This window comes from Desmodus rotundus, chromosome 10 (assembly GCF_022682495.2).
Source record: "Desmodus rotundus isolate HL8 chromosome 10, HLdesRot8A.1, whole genome shotgun sequence".
In the NCBI taxonomy this organism is placed as follows: domain Eukaryota; kingdom Metazoa; phylum Chordata; class Mammalia; order Chiroptera; family Phyllostomidae; genus Desmodus; species Desmodus rotundus.
In genome coordinates this window covers 42,019,006-42,036,804 of record NC_071396.1, presented here as the reverse complement: position 1 = coordinate 42,036,804, position 17,799 = coordinate 42,019,006, and the positions used below count along the sequence as shown (strand labels likewise).

At 56.4% G+C, this 17,799-nt stretch overlaps 2 protein-coding genes across 5 annotated transcripts; both read right to left on the bottom strand.

Moving 5' to 3' along the window:
• Positions 1–528: 528 nt before the first annotated feature.
• On the bottom strand, positions 529–10,659 carry B4GALT7 (beta-1,4-galactosyltransferase 7). 4 transcript variants are annotated; one of them, XM_053913080.2, is made up of 7 exons: positions 10,516–10,659; positions 8,575–8,730; positions 6,573–6,935; positions 3,778–4,003; positions 2,727–2,810; positions 2,361–2,465; positions 529–1,873 (listed from the first exon to the last, which is right to left on the bottom strand). In XM_053913080.2, exons 1-7 carry the CDS (start codon positions 10,563–10,565, stop codon positions 1,718–1,720), a joined length of 1,140 nt encoding a protein of 379 aa, XP_053769055.1. In that variant the 5' UTR covers positions 10,566–10,659; the 3' UTR covers positions 529–1,717. The 4 variants fall into 4 exon arrangements, with proteins under 4 accessions (XP_053769055.1, XP_053769056.1, XP_053769058.1 ...); XM_053913081.2 differs by lacking the exon at positions 8,575–8,730; XM_053913083.2 differs by lacking the exon at positions 8,575–8,730 and having other exon boundaries at positions 6,573–6,835; positions 10,516–10,655.
• A 2,699-nt stretch (positions 10,660–13,358) lies between these two features.
• Positions 13,359–17,371, bottom strand: TMED9 (transmembrane p24 trafficking protein 9). Its single transcript, XM_024577850.4, has 5 exons — positions 17,157–17,371; positions 16,885–16,985; positions 15,828–15,953; positions 15,129–15,275; positions 13,359–14,185 (listed from the first exon to the last, which is right to left on the bottom strand). The coding sequence occupies exons 1-5, from the start codon at positions 17,338–17,340 to the stop codon at positions 14,036–14,038; spliced, it is 708 nt and encodes a 235-aa protein (XP_024433618.1). The 5' UTR covers positions 17,341–17,371; the 3' UTR covers positions 13,359–14,035.
• Between the last annotated feature and the right edge of the window lie 428 nt (positions 17,372–17,799).

Genomic DNA, 17,799 nt, shown 5'->3' with positions numbered 1-17,799 from the left:
TCCCTGAATGGTGTTATTCTGCGTTTTTTACTTTTTAAGTATCTTTATGCCTTTATGTATTTTCCAGGGTCATATTCCAACAATAAGCATGCCTATTCTTTTTATTATGATAAAATTATTGTAAAAATAAATATACATATACATGACATATTTATTTTTATAAATTACTCTAATTTAAATTAATTTTATATTAATATTTTCAAAAATGTCGACCCTCAAGTAGATTAAAAAACAGGCTGGGAATCATCTGATCTAGTCTCCTAAACTTCACTCATTTGTACAACTTCCTGCTTTTTTTTGCCACATCTGTATGGCTTTCATCATGTATATTTTAAATCTTATCTTTTTACTTCAAAAGATTAATTGAAAATGAAAAGTTATATCCTAACTACACCTCAAAAATAATCATAATTATGAAGGAGTAAAGGAAAGCATAATATAATTAACATATTAAATTCCAGCCAAATACTAATGCTTATTCAAAGGTTCTGATCCTGAGGTTTCTTTCCATTTTGTTTTGAAAAGAAGAATACCAGGAGTCTGAGGGGGTTAAAAATGACCTAGCACCCAACTGAGAGTTTCTCTCTGTAGTAATTGAAAACGCTGAGGTAGAATTGGGAAGGGAATTACATGATGACCGTGTGAATCTATGTCAGTCTTGACACCCTTGCTGCTCACAAACACTTCCTGTGCTAATACCTCTCCCAGGCTGTGGGGACCTTTGGTCTAAGCCAGCACGGGCACGTGAGTGAGTGCGAGCGCTTCTAAAGACCCCAGAGCCGCAGAGCTCACCATTCTGTTCACGGTGCTTCACAGGGATCACCGAGGGGAACGTACACCCCAGTCCCCCCATCCAACGTCACACTCTTGTCCCAGCACGATCCTTATTCTCACATTCCCTTTTCCACTCCCACGTGTCCCTGTCCCTCTCAGGGAGGTGGGACTAAGCCCCTCCCAGAGTCAGAGCCCGGGTGGTCAGACTGGCTGAGGGCGGTAAAGTCCAGGCCGAGGGAGGGAGCAGGAGCCCCCTGCTTCCACTTCTCTGCCACCTGAGCTTCCCCGGGCCTGGCGCTCCCAGCCCTAACCCAGCTCCTTGCCATCTTACAACTAAGAGATGTCAGCTTTTGTCCCATTCGCTTCCCCTCCGCCACAGGTGACAAACTAGTGGCCCACAATACATTTTGTTTGGACTGCCATACTTTTTTAGAGCTTTAATTAGTTGCTATCACTTAATAATTAACTGCTTTCACTGAAGAATCCAGAATTCTAGTTTCTTTCGAAAAATCAGAAGATCCGGCAACATTAGGCTCACATTCCTACGTGGTGACAAGCAGCTGGAGTGGCTCAGTGTCCCTTTCTGTGGGGCCTCCACTCTGGTGTCCGCACTTTAACCCTCCCAGTGGCCCTGGCCACTCGCTCAGCGGCCTCGCCTCTACACCCCATCTCTGCGTGAGGTCGTCCGGGGGGAGGAACCAGAGGCCGCAGGTCTCAGCCCGCAGAGGCGGGGCGCGAGGTGCCAGCCGGGAGCCACATCCCAGCCTCTGGCGTCAGTTTACTGCTAGCAGCATCCCAGGCAGCCTGTGCGTCCTGCCGTGGCTGCAGACACATGGCCTGCTGTCCATGTCCTATTAGAGATGGGCTCGGGGACTGAGGCTTTGTCCAGGGCCTGACAAGCAGTGTGGCCTGCAGGCGTGGGCCTTCTTACTGTCCAGCCACCTCAGCCAAATGTGCACCAGGGGGTGGCAGCCTTGTCACAGTCCAGCATGATGTTGAGGACGGTGCACGGGGCCCCACCCACAGACAGGGCTGTGCGGGCATCCACGCGGTACTTCACAGAGCTCAGGCCTCCCTCCCGGTCCACCTTGAACTGCTCCTGGGAAGGAAAAGGGGACAGTGCGTGGACTCAGGGCTTTGTGGCTGCCCGCTGTCTACTGCTGCCCCTGTGACCTCACCTTCAGAGGTCCTGCAACCCCACTGCAGAGGGCGGTGAAGCTCACGGCCCTGGGGGCTCTGGCCCACAGCTGTATACCCTGCAAGCAGGACAGCAGGGGTTTCTGTTTGACCAATGTGGCCCCTAGACAAGAGGCTGTTTGAGGGACGGGGCTGCAGGGCTGCCTGGGACTCCAGCACCTTCAGCAGAGCCCCCTTCCCCCAGCCTGTACTGGGTGGTGGACCCAGTGCCCAGGTGCCCGTGGCAGCCACCAGGCAGGGCAGGGTGCCCGAGCAAAATGCCATCGACTGAGCTGGGCCAAACAGGGGTGGACAGGGCCACTGGGGTCCAAGTAGAACTTGGTGAACTTGGGCCTGTTGGCTCCCCACGTCTACACCCATCCATCCCTGCTCAGGAGGCCAGTTGGCACCTGTTTTTGAGCGGCGATGCGCTTCTGGTCCCTCTTCCGCCAGGCTGGGTCGTGCAGGTGGCGAAACGTCTTGTATCCAGTTGTGATTCCTGAGGGGCGGAACAGCTAAGGAGGCCAAAGGAAGCTGGGTCAGGCCGCCCCTCCGGGAGCCCTGGCCCTCACCTCTGGTCCTCTGGGTCCCACTGCCTGTCACAGGCCACAGGCAGGGGCCTGTGTTCCCGTGAGGCAGAAGAGGTGTGCCAGTTCAGGGCAGGGCTGGGGGCAGCACCAGGGATGCCATCTCCGAGTCCCAGGGACCTAGCTAAGGGCAGAGAAGGGAGCCTGGGGCAGCCAAGATGGCTGAGGGCGTGGGGGCAGGCGTGTTACCTGGAGCCCAGCTCCTTTGATGCGCCTGTAGAACTCGTCGTCTTCGCGGCCCCAGCCCCAGAAGCGGTTGGACATCCCGTTGCACTGCCAGAGACAGTCGGCATCACCTGCCCCGTCCGCCAGGGTGCTCTCCGGTCTCTTACCCCTCAGGAGGACCAGCCCCGGCCTCCCCCACCCCTGCCCCGCAGTGTGGACACTAGATGCTCATAGTTCTCACAACCTCTGCAGTGCCGGGGGGACTGTCAGCCCACCCCAGTCCACTGCCCACTCTTATGGGGCCTTGAACATGTGTGAGATGGCTTGTTCCCCTAGTGTCTGGCTGACAGGAGAGGGCCTCTTTGGTGATGGGCATGGTGCCGAGTCCCACCCCTCCCGGGGTGGCTCTGCCCTGGTCTCTTCCTCCGTGGGGGGAGGGGCAGCTGCCCTCTATAGCAGACACCAGTTTTGCCACCAGACCAGGGGCTGCATTTACATAGAGCTGGCGCCCCCTTGTGGGGAGCAGGAGACCCAGGCCTAAGCTACTTAGTCCCCCAGCACCCCTGCCACAAGGGCGGACTCAGGCACCGCCAGACCCGAGTCAGGCCACTCAGGAGCCAGTGCAGCTTGGGGACCCCGTCTGGCTGTCGGGGGTGGGGCAGGCCCCTCTCTCAGTGGACTGGAGCCCGGACAGATACAGCCTTCAGCTACAACCACCACCCTCCACCCCGAGTGTCTGGAAAGAAACCCAGCCTAGAAAGGGCAGAAATGAGAGATGGGAAGCGCCCGAGAGGCTGGGCGAGCCACGCAGGAAGCCACACCCTCCTCTCAGCCCCACCCAGGCTCTTCCGGGTTGAGACCCAACGAACCCCCACTTTTCTGAAGCCAGTTTTCACCGGCTTTGTGTCACTATGGCTGAATCCCCCCTAACCGACCTGCTCCTCCCCGCTCCTCTCTCCTGTCTCCTGCTGGACCCCAAAACTGCTGCTCCTCCTGCCAGTGCCCCCACCCGACCCCCCCCCCCCCCGCAGGCAGGCACTCCCTGGCTCAGCAGAGCAGGCTGGCTGGGCCTCACCAGCTGGTAGTGCTGCCTGGAGAGCAGCAGGATACCGCCGACGTAGGTCTCGTAGTGGTAGAGGGGGTGCAGCGCTGGGGAGGCCACGTGGAAGGGCCCCGCCTCCGGGAAGCCATAGTCCAGCTCCTCGTTGAGAGGCAGCAGGTCCACATCGTGCATGGCGATGTAGTCCGTGCCGTTGCCACTCTCCAGGAAGCCCACGTTGATGAGTGCCGCCCGGTTGAACCTGTGCGGGGTGGCAGAGGCTGGGCAGGGTGCGGGCAGCAAGCTGGCCCCCCAAACGCTGCAGGAGCCTGTCCTCTACAGCACCCCACGCCGGGGCCGATGCCGCCCTCCAGGCAGACGCGGGTTTCACCGCAGAGCTACCCAGCTGTGCGCCTGCCCCTCCACGCATCGCCCAAATGTTTACTGAGCATCTACTAAGTGCCTGAAGCTGTTCAGAGCACAGGAGATAGAGCAGTAAGACGTCAAAGCCCTGCCCTCAAAAAGCTGATACTCTAATAGGAGACGAAAAGAAAGAAGTGAATACTTAGCGAGCCAGACGGCGGTAAGTCTGTGGAGAAAAGGGAGCAGAAAGGCAAAGCACGCCGCTGTTCTCCCAGCCGGGTGGTCGGGGAGGCCGCAGGGGTGAGCCCTGTGGAAGTCGGGGCAGGGACTCGGCAAAGACACGTGCCTGCTAAGGCCTGAGGCAGGGCGGACACACCCATGTGGCCAGACAGAGTGAGCGCAGGGGGCATAGAGCATGAGGCCCGAGGGTGACGGCCCCTGCCGGGCCTCGGCTTCGGCCCTGGAGGAGATGGGGAGCCACCGGAGGGCGCAGGGCAGCTGCATGACATGCTGTGACTTGGGGCACCAGGGTCAGCCTAGCCAGGGGGTGGAGGAGAGGCTGGAGGGCCGAGGGGGAGCCGGTAAGCGAGTTGAGAGGCTAGCGATGATCGGGCAACAGAAGACTGCGACTCAGCCGGGGAGGTGGCCGTGCGAACGGTGAGAAGCGGGCAGGTTCCGGACGGACTGCTTGTTTTGTGTGAGGCAGAAGGGGGGTGGAGGGTGACTCCATGGCTCTCTGGCCTCAGGGGCTGGAAGCATGTAGTAGCCGTTTCCTGATGGGGGAGGAGGCAGGGGAAGCAAGCCCCGGCAGTGGGAAATCAGAAATTCAGCTTCAATCAAGTTAATCTCAAGATGCCCGGCAAAGGGAGGGCCGTGCAGGTGGCCCCTTCGGGGGTGGAGTTCAGGGGAGAGGTCTGGGCTGGGCCCACCGCCTGGGAGTCACCAGGGGAGAGATGGGACTTAAGGCCCTGAACCTGGATGGGATCCCCCAGGGAGTGACTGAGCTCTACAAGGGGACACTCGGGAGAGATCAGGAAGATGAGGCGGAACCCATGAGGAAGGTGGAGAGGACGGCCAGTAAGAAAGGAGGAGAGGCAGCGAGTGTTGCCCCCAGGGGCCAGACGAGGTTTGAGGCAGGAAACAGAAATCCCCTTGGCAAGTGCTGCCGGGAGGACCGACCGCAGGAGGGAGGCTGGCCGGCGAGGCCCACGGGGACGCCGGGGAGAGCCGCTGCAGTGCACGGTGCAGGTGGACACCAGAGGGGGACAGGTCAAGGGACCACGAGGGGAGAAACGGAAGATTTGTAACAAAGCGGGGGCCTGGAAACAAGGTGACAGCGGTGGGTGCTGTGGCACTTGGTATGCCGGTGCAAACGCTCCGGGTGGGGGGGAACCGGATCACGCAGGGCAGGGCAAGGTGGGCCGGCTGGAGCAACGCTCTGGGGCAGGAGGCGGGAATGGAGCCGGTGCCCGGGAAGCGCCCGGACAGGCACCTGCAGGGAAGCACAGCCTCCGGGACGCAGGGCCACGGAGGGACTTGGGCAAGTTCTCTTCCACTTGGTTCTGTTTCTCAAACAGGAAGCAAGCTTGGGGGGAGGATGGGCGAGGAGAGGGGAAAGGCAGCAGACTGGAGGAATTTGAGGCTTTCAGGCAGGGCCGAGGAGCTTCCTGGGCCAGGGACCATCGTCCCCAGTCCCATCCGGCTGCCCGGGAGCAGCGGAGAGTTAAACAGGTTTGCTCAGGCGAGGTTGCGCCAGGCAGAAACGGGCAAGGGGGTTGAAGTGCACACAGGGCAGTGATGTTAATGATGGACCCCGGGGTCCAGGTGACGTCAGGAGAAAGTGAGGACAAGGCGGGTGGGCCGTGACTTTTGGGAGCATCTAGGACTAAAGGGCCTGATGGGGTCCAAGAACTGTCAGCGTCTCCGGAGGGAGCAGACTGGAGGGAAAGGTGGGGTGGAGTACGAGACGCTTCGATTGCGATCGTGCAGGAAGGCAGGTATGGTGAGGGCAAGGCTTTCAGGATAGTGCCAGACCACAAGCGATGTTAAAGCCTTAGCCTTGACCCTCCCTTTCCCCAGTCCTCACAGCCAACCCACCGGCAAGCCCTGTCTGTGCTTCCTCCACCCTTCTTCCATGCTGGCCAAGTCCCCTTCCACTCAGATACTAGTGAGCACCCACAGTCCTCCCTGCTCCCCCTCTTGTCCTGGTATAATCTACTCCACACACTGCACCCACATTTTAAAATGGCAGTCAGATCAGGGCCCCCCCAGCCCCAAACTCTCCCCAAAGATTTCCATCACGCCCAGTGAGGGGCATCCCACCTCCCACTCTCCTGCCACTGACCCGGGCGGCCCTTCACAGGCCTGCAGCCGGCAGCAAGGGCTGCTGCCAGAAAGGGGAACAGGCCCCGCAAAGCCCGGGCAAGGTGAGGCCCCAGAGAGGGGGAGCCGGGTCGGGAGGCCCCTACCTGAAGTGGTCCACCTGGTTGAGCACGTAGATGTGGTGCGGGATCTTCTTCCTGCTCAGGAAGCGGTGCATGTGGGGCACAAAGACCAGGAGCTCCTCGAAGCGCTCGCGGAAGGGCACCAGCACTGCCAGGCGGTGGGGCCCCCACGACGGGTCTTCTTCCCAGTGCTCAGGCGGGGGCTCGGGAGGGCAGGCCCGGGGGGGACCCGAGGTCTCCTGCCCTTGTCCCCTGGCTGCCCAGGCCATGTCACCAGAGCAGCTGAGCTGCAGCCAGAGCAGGGAGAGGAAGCCCAGTAAGAGACAGGCAACGAAGAGGTGGAAGATGGAGCATTTCCGGGGGAGGCTGCCGGGGAGCAGCCTGGACCTGGGACAAGAGCAGGGAGGGTCAGAGGGGCACACGCTACTGGTCTGCCCCAAGCCCCTGGAGTTAGTGTAGAGGCAACTTCAGTGCTTCTGCTCATGCTGCTGCTGCGCGTCAGAACCCTGCTTGCTGTTCTAGGGCCAGCCCATGTCCGTCCCCCCACCCCCGTCCTGCCCAGGAGGCCCACCGGCCACTCCTGGCTGCCCAGTTCCTCGATGCTTTCCTAGTTTCTGTGAGTGCGCCCCAGTCAGACCGAGAGGGCAGCAGGGACGAGGCAGCCTGTCTCCTGCACGTGCGCCTCCCCAGGACGGTGGCTCCTGGCCTGAGCTGATGGCAAGAGCCCCGACTCAGAGATCTCACCCTCCACACCCCGGAGGTTCGCCGCCAGCTCAAACGCTGGCTTCACCCTGCTTCTCACACCAGCAAGCTCCCCCACACCTGGGCCTGGGCCGGCCCAGTCCCCAGTGAAAATCCCCACTGTTTACTTTGGGAAGATGGGGTCTGCCCCAAACCAATGCGAGGCCCAACTGCCAGTGGCAGTTCACTGAACGGGTCTCAAAGCTTCAGTCCATCAGGCAAGCCACTCGACAAGAGATGAAAGACAGATGAGGGTAAGCAAGACGGCTGGGGCCAGCCCCCGGGCTCATTTCAGAAACTGGGAAGACAGCTGGAGACATCAGACACGGGGGCAGTGCCGAGACAGACCGCCCTTCAGGCTGGAAAGAATAAAGAAACAGGCAGACTCGCCTGATTCTTTTGCCCCTCTCTGGAAGTTCCTGAGGACGGTGGAGGGGCCGAGGAGTCCAAGAAAAGGAAGGTTTCCTCTGCTCAACTCCCCATGAAATAACTGGCAAAGCAACCTGCCATATAACCTCTGGAGTCACCATGTAGCTTCCAGGCTTAGGGACTCTCCCTCTTAAGTGCCCCTGACCCCTCCTCACCCACTGCCTCTTTTAGCTCAGGTCTCATCGGTCCTCACCCAGCTCAGGCCCCTTCCATCTCAGGAATGTCCCTCCTCCGTTTACAAGATAAAGACCAAATTCCTAGGTCTGACCGTCAAAGCCCTCTGTGAGCTGGCCCCACTGCCAGCTGCCTCCTACCGCTCACCCAGTGCCACAGCGTGGGCCACTCCCAGCTTCTCCACTGACCATCTTCCTTCCTGCTGCAGCCCTTCACAGCCTGCTGCTTCTGCCCGGCACGCTCTTCCTATTTCACCTGCCTGCAAGCCCCTCACCGACCCTCCAGGGCCGAACTCCAATATCACGGCCCGCGGTGCCCGCCTCCCCACGTGCGCAGGCTGAGACGCGTGTCCCCTCAGCATCTGGTGCTTCGCCCTTCGGAGCACTCGGAGTTTTGTGATCCCCGAGTCCCTGCTTGTCTCTGCCACCGGTAATCAGACTGTGGTGACCTGCCTGTGGCCCCAGCACAAGTCACACAGCAGAGGACATGCTAAGTGAGTTACAGGAAGGGTTCAAGCAGTCAGGCATGCTTTAGGGGACACACTAGAGCCACACCAACCCCTGCCTCTCTCGAGCGGCACAAATGCCAGCCTGGAAGCCGGCAGTCCTGAAGCCAGACTGGGTCCCACACACAGCAGACAGAGGGCTGGGTAGGACCCCTTTGCAGGGGGCTTCTGACTTACCCCCCGTTGTCCTGTGGTGGGGGTTTCTGCCCGGGAGGAGCAGAACCCAATCCTGCCAGTGGCCTGGGAGGGCTGGAGCCTCTACAAATCCTCCCTCTGAGCTCTTTCTGGGGGTGGGGTGGAGACCGGGGAGATGACCATGGGGAACTAGCCCACCTTCGGGGAAGAAGCAGTGACCATTACCCTGGAGTTGGGCATGAATTGGGCATTCCATGCACTTTCGCATGCTGTTCCCTGGGTCTAATTTTCCCATCCTACCAGGATCGCATCCCCACGGGCCCTCTCATCCTGAGCTGTCAAAGACCCAAACTGCTGCACAACTTAATTCAGAGAGCAATCCCCATTTCCTCAGGACCAAGACAACACTGAGAACAGTTGCTCCTGATGCCACCTGGTGGCAACCTCCAGCACTGCAGTCCAGCTGCTCCCAGGCCCAGGCCACCCTGCTCTGAGGGCAGACCAGATGCGGTTTGGTCGCCTTCCTCAACCTGGGCCCAAGGCTAGGAAAGGGAGGATTCGGAGCCAGCACTCTTAAGTGCTATCTTAGCCTGGATCTGTTGCATGGGTCTTTGTCCCCTTGGGTCAAAAGCAAGAATAGATATCTGTAACTTTTTCTGAGAACAATTACGTTCCAAAGCTTTATGGAAAGGGAGCAGAAGATGGAAATTTTTCTCCATTACCTTTCCTCTCTTCTCTCACCCAAATCTTAGTGATACAAGGTTTGAACACTCAAATGCTTTGCTTATGGCCCCTACAAATGGGAAAGGTAACTGGAAGATACCTCCTCTATGCCAGGCAGTGTCAGGGGTTTTACACGTGCTGTCTTTTTTAATCCTCATTCAGCCCTGCAAAGCATTTCTTGTGATCCCGGTTTCAGGGATGGACAAACTGAGGTCAGAAACATTAAGTGATCTGTTTCTGATCACATGGCTATTAAAGACGGTTCCTGACCAGGGCTGGCTCCTCAGTTCGGGATTTCTTTCTGCCACAGTCCTGTCTTCTTCCTTCACCAACTTTGAAAAATCCCCAGAAGTAGAGTTGTGCCCACTATGTCCCAGAATCTTTTGGCACACGGCAAACTTAGAGACCTAAAGGGAAGGAGATGCACTCGCTGGGTAGAGACCCACCGCGTATTCTAGGTGAGAAGAGTTTTTGGGACACAGCTCAAGGCTGAATGAAGTGCCGTCCCAAATGCAGACAACCGAAAAGTTCCTCTCCCCAGTTCTGCTTTAGTGGGAAACATCATTAGCTAGGATCTGGGCCAAGCCCATACCTAGCACACGGAGCAGGCCCCTTTCAAGTACAGCTGCGCAGGAAATGAACTAGTGTTGCGTGAGGAGTGCCTACTACATGCCAGGCGGTGGCCAGCCAGGCAAAGCACACAGAGCTTCTGTCTGGTGTGTTCTTCTGGGCGGGCAGCAAAGGAAGGGGAAGCATGAGGGAGGGAAAAAGGAAGGGCCCGGGGCTACGTGGATGTGATGGGGAGGTAGAGACCAGAGAAACGGAATACGGACCCGGAATACAGACCCTCTGACCAGAGACAGACAGAAAGACACAGATCCACTGAGAGAGGTCATTTGGAGTCAGAGACCACGAAGGCAGGGTGAGGTCAGTGGGGAAACACAGGGAAACCCACAATGAGAGACAGCGACTTGCAAAGAGAGACAGAAACTCAAAAAGGGAAGTCGACGCAGAAATACAGATCCGCGGGTGACGGAGATCTGCAGAGTGACGTAGACTGATGAGACAGACACCCACACAGAGACAAACACCCAAACACAGAGAGAGCCAGTGACCCACAAGGAGAACCACAGACCCTCAGAGAGCCCCGCAGAGACGGGACGCGACGGCCTCGGGCTCCTAGATTCCGCCTCGCAGCCCAGAAAAGATCGGTACCAGGGAGGACGGGGCCCGGGCCGGCCGGCCGCCGCCGCCGCTCACCTGCCGTCCTCCCAGGGTAGCTGCGCCGCTTTCCTCCGGGAGGGGAACATCGTGGGGGGAGGCGGCGGTGCATGGGGCTCGAGCTCCCAGCCGGGCGGGCCCAGCCTCACCGGCCTACGCGGCGCCTCCGCCTCCCGCCCCGCCCCTCCCCGTCCGCCCCGCCTCTCGGTCCGGCTAGTTCTCCGCTCCGGCCGCGCCGCTGGCTCCCCCGAGCTGCGGCGTCAAAGGTTCCGCGTGTCGCGGGACAGGTGAGGCCTCCTACCGCCTGACTGCCCTCCCCTCTTAACGTCCGGAGAAACTAGGCCCCCGAGACGGCTCAAGTCACTGAGCTGGGGACTGGACTTCAGACTCCAGACTTCCAAACCAGCGCCCTGGGATAATCTGCATCTCCCCCCTCTTCCCGAGGGAAGGCGGGGAGCCTCTGGGCAGCCCTGCTACAAACCCAGGTGCATTCTTCCTCTGCAATGAGCTTGAAGCCAAGCTCAGGGCTTGGGCTTGGGTTCAGTTGATACCCATGGAGTTAGGAGCCAGGCACTAGAGACAGATTGACTGGATTCGAAACCTGCTTCTGCCAATTCAGTTGTGTTTTAGGGCAAGACAATCCGCATCTGTTCCATCACCTGAGTATGCACATGGTTCTTCCTACACGCGCCTACATGGTTGCTTGAGGATTGAAGGACAAATGCCCTTGGCCGCGATGGGCACAACAGTCAACGCTATGTACATGACCGCTGTCATTCAGGAAAGGGGCACTCCGGTGGAGATGAGGTGAGAACAGGAAGGGAAACATGCGAGGAGACTGAGTTCCCGTATCTGCCCCGTCACGGGGGTAACCGAGCTGCTGAGCCAGCTTCCCACCCGGGAAGAGAGAGTGGCAGTTACTAGACTTGCTCTCCGCTCTGCAAGGCAGATTGTAAGTTCCCCAATGAAGAGCTAACGTCCATTAAGTTCTTACCACATGCCAGTCATTGTTCTACATTCTTTCCTGCTGTCACCTCATTCGGTCCTTGAGTGTTGTGCTTATCATGCCAACTTTTTGTTCCTTTTAAATTTCCTTTTTACTGAACTTATTGGGGTGACACTGGCTAACAAAACTACACAGGTTTCAGGTGCACAATTCCACACTGTATTGTGTGTTCATCACCCCAAATGCCAACTTTAAAAGGTGGGGCAACCGAGGCAGAGACAATTCATCATATAAGCCCAGGTAGTTCCGTTGCACAATCTGTGGTCTCAACCACTCTGCTTCCAAGGGGACTTCACTGTGGGTGGAAAATTAATCATTCCCAGTAACCCCCCTCCTCCCTTAAGGCCTGCAGCATACAACCCCATCGGCCCCCGTGCTGCTGAACTCTCCCAGGGCACTGCACCCGGTACTGGAACCTGGGCAAATCCAGCTTAGATTTGGCCAATGACAACGGTGAGGCTGACCCCCTGCAGCCAGGTAAGGCCAATGATGGAAGCAGGGAGATGGGACTGTGACCTAAAGAACACAAGCCCTTCTAAAGGGTGTCTGGCTAATTGTTACATTAAAACGAAGTCCTGCTAGTGTCAGACCTGATTCTCAAGAAACCTGACTTCACATAAAACCCCAAATTAACTCATTTTAAACTGTGACATTAACAGTCACGTTGACTCTAAGTACCCTTGAGGTGATGGGAGGGAAATGGCACTTTACTTCTGTGCCCTTCCTTTCAAAAGCCCAGGTCCCCAGTCCAAGCGTGGAAAAAACAGGAGATGGATCCCAACGGAGGGGAATTCTACAAAGCACTTGACCAGCACTCCGGAAACCTGTCAGGTAATTAAAAAAAAAAAAAGAAAAGGAAAGTCGGAGAAACTCACAGCAAAGAGAAGCCCAAAGAGACAAATAAACCTAATGTGATGTCACAGATGAGATCCTGGAACAGAAAAAGGACATTACGTAACAACTAATGGACTTCAGTTAAAAATAGCGTGATGCTAGATTCATTAATTTCTAACAAACGTGCCATACTAACACAGGACATGAATAGGGGGAACTGTTTTAAGAATTTTTTTTGTAATTCTAAAAGTTTCTTTTTTCTTAATGTGGAGGTGGTAATAGGTGGTAATAAAAGCTCAGATTACATCCTCCCAGGTCAAACGCCTCCCCAAAATGTCTCCCCACCGTTTCTTTCTCAAACACTGCTCATCCACCTTCCTCAAATTTATATTCAGGGAAATGCTCCACACAAAGCTTTGCTAAACAGTGTGTGACGCTCCCAAATCCGTCACTGGGGCTGTTCTAATTCTGAACAGCCTTCCTTTCCAGCCTCACAACCCCCTCCCCCAGCTGAAACAATGCCTGTCCATCGCCACAGCAGCTGTCTCAACTTCCCCAGCCACCCCTGCCCTGCCGCCTGTCATCAGAATCCTTCCTCTCCCTGAAGACCCTTGCTAAAACTCCACGCTACTGGTTAAGCCCATCCACATTCCTGGCCCTATCCGTCCAGGGGCTTCTGACCTTCCCACACCCCAGCATTCCTGTTCAAAGCACTCTCTTCTAACTAGGCACTGCTTGTGGCACCAGGGCAACTCTATTCGGGGCCCAACTACTCTGGAAAGGCAGGGAGGGCACCGCACGAGGGCGCTGGCACAGGGGAAATGGTGTGGACTTGAGCACCGACCCAATGCACTTGTTGGATGGCCTTGGGCAAAACCACCTCCCCCGCCATGGGAAGGTGTGGCGAGGGCGAAAAGGATGAAGTTCACAGGTGAGTATTGAGCGTGGAATGCGAACTGCTTTGTCCTTTGGAAGAACTGACATTCCTTAAGCACCCTGAAGTGTTATGCCCACTGATGGCGCAGTAACGTTACACTGGACGAGAAGTCTATTTTTTTTATTGGGAAACCAACGTAACAAACTTAGGCTCATTGAAACAAAATCAGTAACTAAAACTGCAGGCCCCACCCCTTGCCAGCACCAAGACCCTTGCCTGCCCCGACCCCAGTTCTTCCAGCCCCAAGGACAACCAGGTGAAGAACCTGGGCTCACCCTCGGGACCACTTTTCCACATTGCAACCCCCTCCATCCCACCCTCAACTGACACACACCCCGGATCAGCAGGCTGGGTTTAGGCCCAAGGAGGTTCTCAGGGGGGCAGGGAATCACAGCTACACCCCAAACTGCTCAAAATCCCAAGTTAGCAAAGGAAGACAAAGAGAAAACTGGTTTGCCCACCCACTCCCCTCCCCGCAACCACCCCAGACAACAGCCTCACATCCCTGATCAGTAACACCGATTCTGAGGTGCCAGTGGGGCTCCCAGTGGCTTCAACAGCCCCAGGGAGATTACTGCAAACGGCCAAGAGCCCAGGGAGGGGGCAGGCATTTGCCCCACCACCTGCTCAGCATCAGCCAGCAAGCTGCTCCCTTCGCTTGTGCCTGGGGTGCCTGTGACCCCCGTCCTCTACAGACCATCCACGGCTGGGAACCAGTCCTCCTGCCAGAGAGAAATCAGTTCCAGGAGGCCCTTTCTTCCCCAGCCTGAGAGGAAGGATGGCTACACCAGCTTCTTGGCTTCAAAGAAGCTCTTGAGATGTCTCATCTGCCAGACACCGATGGCTACGAGAATGAGGGTCTGCAGAATGGACCACCACAGCACTCGCTGGTTGGTGCTCTCACTGGTCTGCCGGAAGCGCTCCTCTCGCCACTGTGGGGGAAAAGAATGGAAGAAGAGCCTGAGTGGGCTGGGCCCCACTTGGGGCCATTGTAACTGCTGGGTTCCCTCCCTGGAGAATGCCCCAGGGCCAACCAGCTTTGCACAGGTTCCAGTCAAGTGCCTGCAAAGAGCCACTCCATGGGGGAATGTCTTACCCTCACTAGCCAGGTGACCTCAGGCAACTGAAGTCCGTTTGCTCATCTGTCATACACAGCACTCACCCGTCCCACCCTGGTTCTTGGAAGAGAGGTACAGTAGTTGTGGTATCACCATCAGACAGGGCTGATCTGAGGCGCTCAGGAGTGGACTTGCTGAGCACTCTGCCCAGGTCTCCCCAACTGCTCCCTGAAGACTGTGGGCACAGGTTGCAAATGGGTGGCCCAGGGGCTAGACCTGGCCCATATATGTGTTTTGTGTGACTTACATGGTATTTGCCAAGATTTAAAACCCAGAAAATTTTCACATAAAAAAACCTGGACCTCTAGCTCGTCTTACAACCCAGGGCTGGCTAGTGTCTCTGCAAGGCTGTCCTCAGCTGACAGCAGCAACTGTTCCAAGTCAGTGGGCCACTGTCCTACCAATCCTCACGGTCACAGACCCATTCACGGAAGCTGCCTGACTCCTGGGCACAGGTGAGTTTGCAACCCCTGGTCCTGGCAGCACCTAGAGCCAATGGGAATAGCACCCGAGGTGTTGGTATCAATTCCTGCTCTGTCGCTTTGTGTAACTGTGTGACTCTGGGCAGCAACAGCCTCTTAGCAGACTGTCTCTTCAATCACAAATAGAGTTAGTAATAGCTACCCCACTTTTAGACCTGCAAAGTAGCACAAAATAAGCACATTTCTTGGGCTTCATGATGACTCTGACGTGTAACTCGTGGCTGAGCCAGGGGGCAGCTTCTGAGAAGACCCCTGATCCTGGTCTAGCCGCTCACCCGCTGGTAGTTCTGCTCTTTCTGGATCTGCTCCACTTGCTCCACTAGCTGTCGCACTCGTAGCTGCAACTCACTCAACTTGTCTTTGGCAGCAATTTCTGCATAGTCGTTGGCATGCTCACCCACCTGAATGTCCAGATGAACTCTCTGGGAACAGACAAGGAAGATAAAGATGATCAGGCAACTCTTCCTGCCAGGGACTGACAGCTCCCCCCACCTTCCTTAATTTGTTCATTTAGCCAACACGGATGAGCCTCATCAGTGTCCAGCTCTATGGGGCTCCAGGCACACATGAAACAAGTCGTGGCACCCTGACCAGTGTGGTTCAGTGGCTCGGCATCGTCCTGCAAAGTGAAAGACTGCCTATCCAATTGCTGGTCAGGGAATAAGCGGCTGGAATATGTATAAGAGGCAATCGATGCTTCTCTCCCTCTCTTTCTTCCTCCCTTCCCCTCTCTTTAAAAATAAATAAATAAAATCTTAAAAAAAAAAAAAAGCAGCAGCCTTGACTGATGCTCTAAGACATATACAGAGAGCTCCACAGCTATGTCCTGGGTGTTCACTGGAAACCCAGTCTTGTTAGGAGACACAAAACCCAACATATTCATCTCACACCCACAGTATCCCCCCCGACCCCCCGCCCCGTCCTGCCCAGGAGCTGAAGACTAACAGCTACCAGTCCCATGGGAGTCCACTTACCAACATGCCACCCGCAAAGAGGGAGAACTTGGTAGAGTTAGAGTGAAGGCAGATCTGATGCTCGCCAGGGGTATGGGACGTGAACGTGAACCTGCCTTCAGAGCCGTACTGCCGGGCCAGAATGACCTGGGAGAAAGGGCTGCAGTGAGCGTTACCGCAGTGCCTCGCAAGTGGGCAGACAGGGCCCTAGGCATCCCACAACACGAGAAGGTCCAAAGCTGCACAGCCAGCGGGTGCCAAAAGCTTGTCTGAGAACTATTTGGAACCGGGGTGAAGAATCAGACATTAGGTTAGCATGTGACCTCTCTTGGGAAGGGTTCTCCTTTATTCACAGTTCATGCCCTTTCAATTATTTTGGTGTAATTCTTCTTTTAAGTGAAAGGTGACAGCTAAAGGGTTTTGGCTTTAATCTTTATTTGTCAAAATTTAAACCTGCTGCCCTGGCCAAGGGCATGGCTCAGTTGGTTGGAGCACCGTCCTGTGATTGTGGGTTTGCTTCCCGGTCAGGGCACATAACTAGGCTGCGAGTTCCATCCCAGTCCCAGTCCAGGTGTATGGGAGGCAACCGATCAATATTCTCTCTCACAACAATGTTTCTCTCTCTGCCTTCAATGGAAACATGTCCTAGAGTGAGAGGGATTTAAAAAAAAAAATAAAGCTACTCAATTCTTTTTGGAAAATACACTGTTCCATGAAATCCTAAAGTGTAGGTGTCACCGCTTTAGAGTTGGCAAAATTCCTTGTTTTCCAGCGCCTCAATTAATCCCCCTGTCCCACCTATAAGACAGATGACTTTTCATTACACAGACCAGGAACCGGCTCCGGGAAGGTAACTGGCTCGGCGGAGTCACGCAGCAGTCAGTAAGAAGTGGAGAGGACAACCAGCCTACAGCAGCCTAAATTAGCCTGGAATGAAAATTCCGGATCTTCCCACACCACCAACTGTTTTTTACCAATTTAGCTGCTGTGGAAACTAGGAGGGGAAGTACCAGCGCCTGCTTGGTCTGGCGCTGAAGTGCAGAGCGGAGGGCTCAGCGGGGCGAAGGGACCGGCTAACCTTGTCTTCTGGGTCCTTCACCTCCACGAACATGCCCAGCCCGGGGGTGGCCGGCTGGTATTCCTCCCGCTGCTTGTCGTACAGCTGCGTCCGGTAGTTTCCTGGAGGGAAGCCGGGCGAGGGCAGGTCAGAGGAGCGCGAGGTGGCCTCGCGTCCGCAGTGGCCAGAGCACGGCGAGGCCGACTGCTCCCGGGTCTGGAGAGCCACTGGCTCTCTCCAGCCCCGCGCACCGACACCACGGTCTGACCCCAACTCTCCCCAGCCCCCCGCACCTATAACCATGGTCTCGTCCGGAATCTCCTCAATAAAGCACTTCTTCTCCGTCTCCCCGATGTGGAAGTAGAGCGCGCCTCCGCGGGCCGCAAACCACAGCAGCAGCAGGAGGGCCCGAACTACCGGCCCCAGCCCCGCGCCCGGCCAGAGCCCGGAGACCCGCGCACTCTGCTCCGCGGCCATCTTGCCCCACCCTCCCGCGCAGCCGCAGACGGCCGCGCCACGTAGCCCTGCCGCCGCCGCCGCGGGGCCTATCGGGACAGCGAGTTCCGCGGATGGAACTGAAAGTCCCGAGATGCTTCGCGGCGGTGGCGAGGCAGTGCCTGATTGGGGCGCGGTTTCTGCCGGGAACCGAATTGGGGCCCCAAAATGGGAAACTCTCCGTTGACCCTCGTGATGGCCCGGCACTAAAAGTGTATCAACTTTTTAGAGATGGTGAAACTAACTCAGTTTGTTTGAGGTCGTGGAGCAGATGCAGGATTTGAACCTAGGATCCCAGATTTTCCTGGCATAGGTAGCATCTGTCTGCCATTCTGGTTTGCTTCTATTTTTAAAAATTCGACTTTGATGGGGTGGGGTGGAGGGATGGGGAGAAAAGGCATACAACTGTAATTGAATAACAATAAAAACTAAAAAAAATCG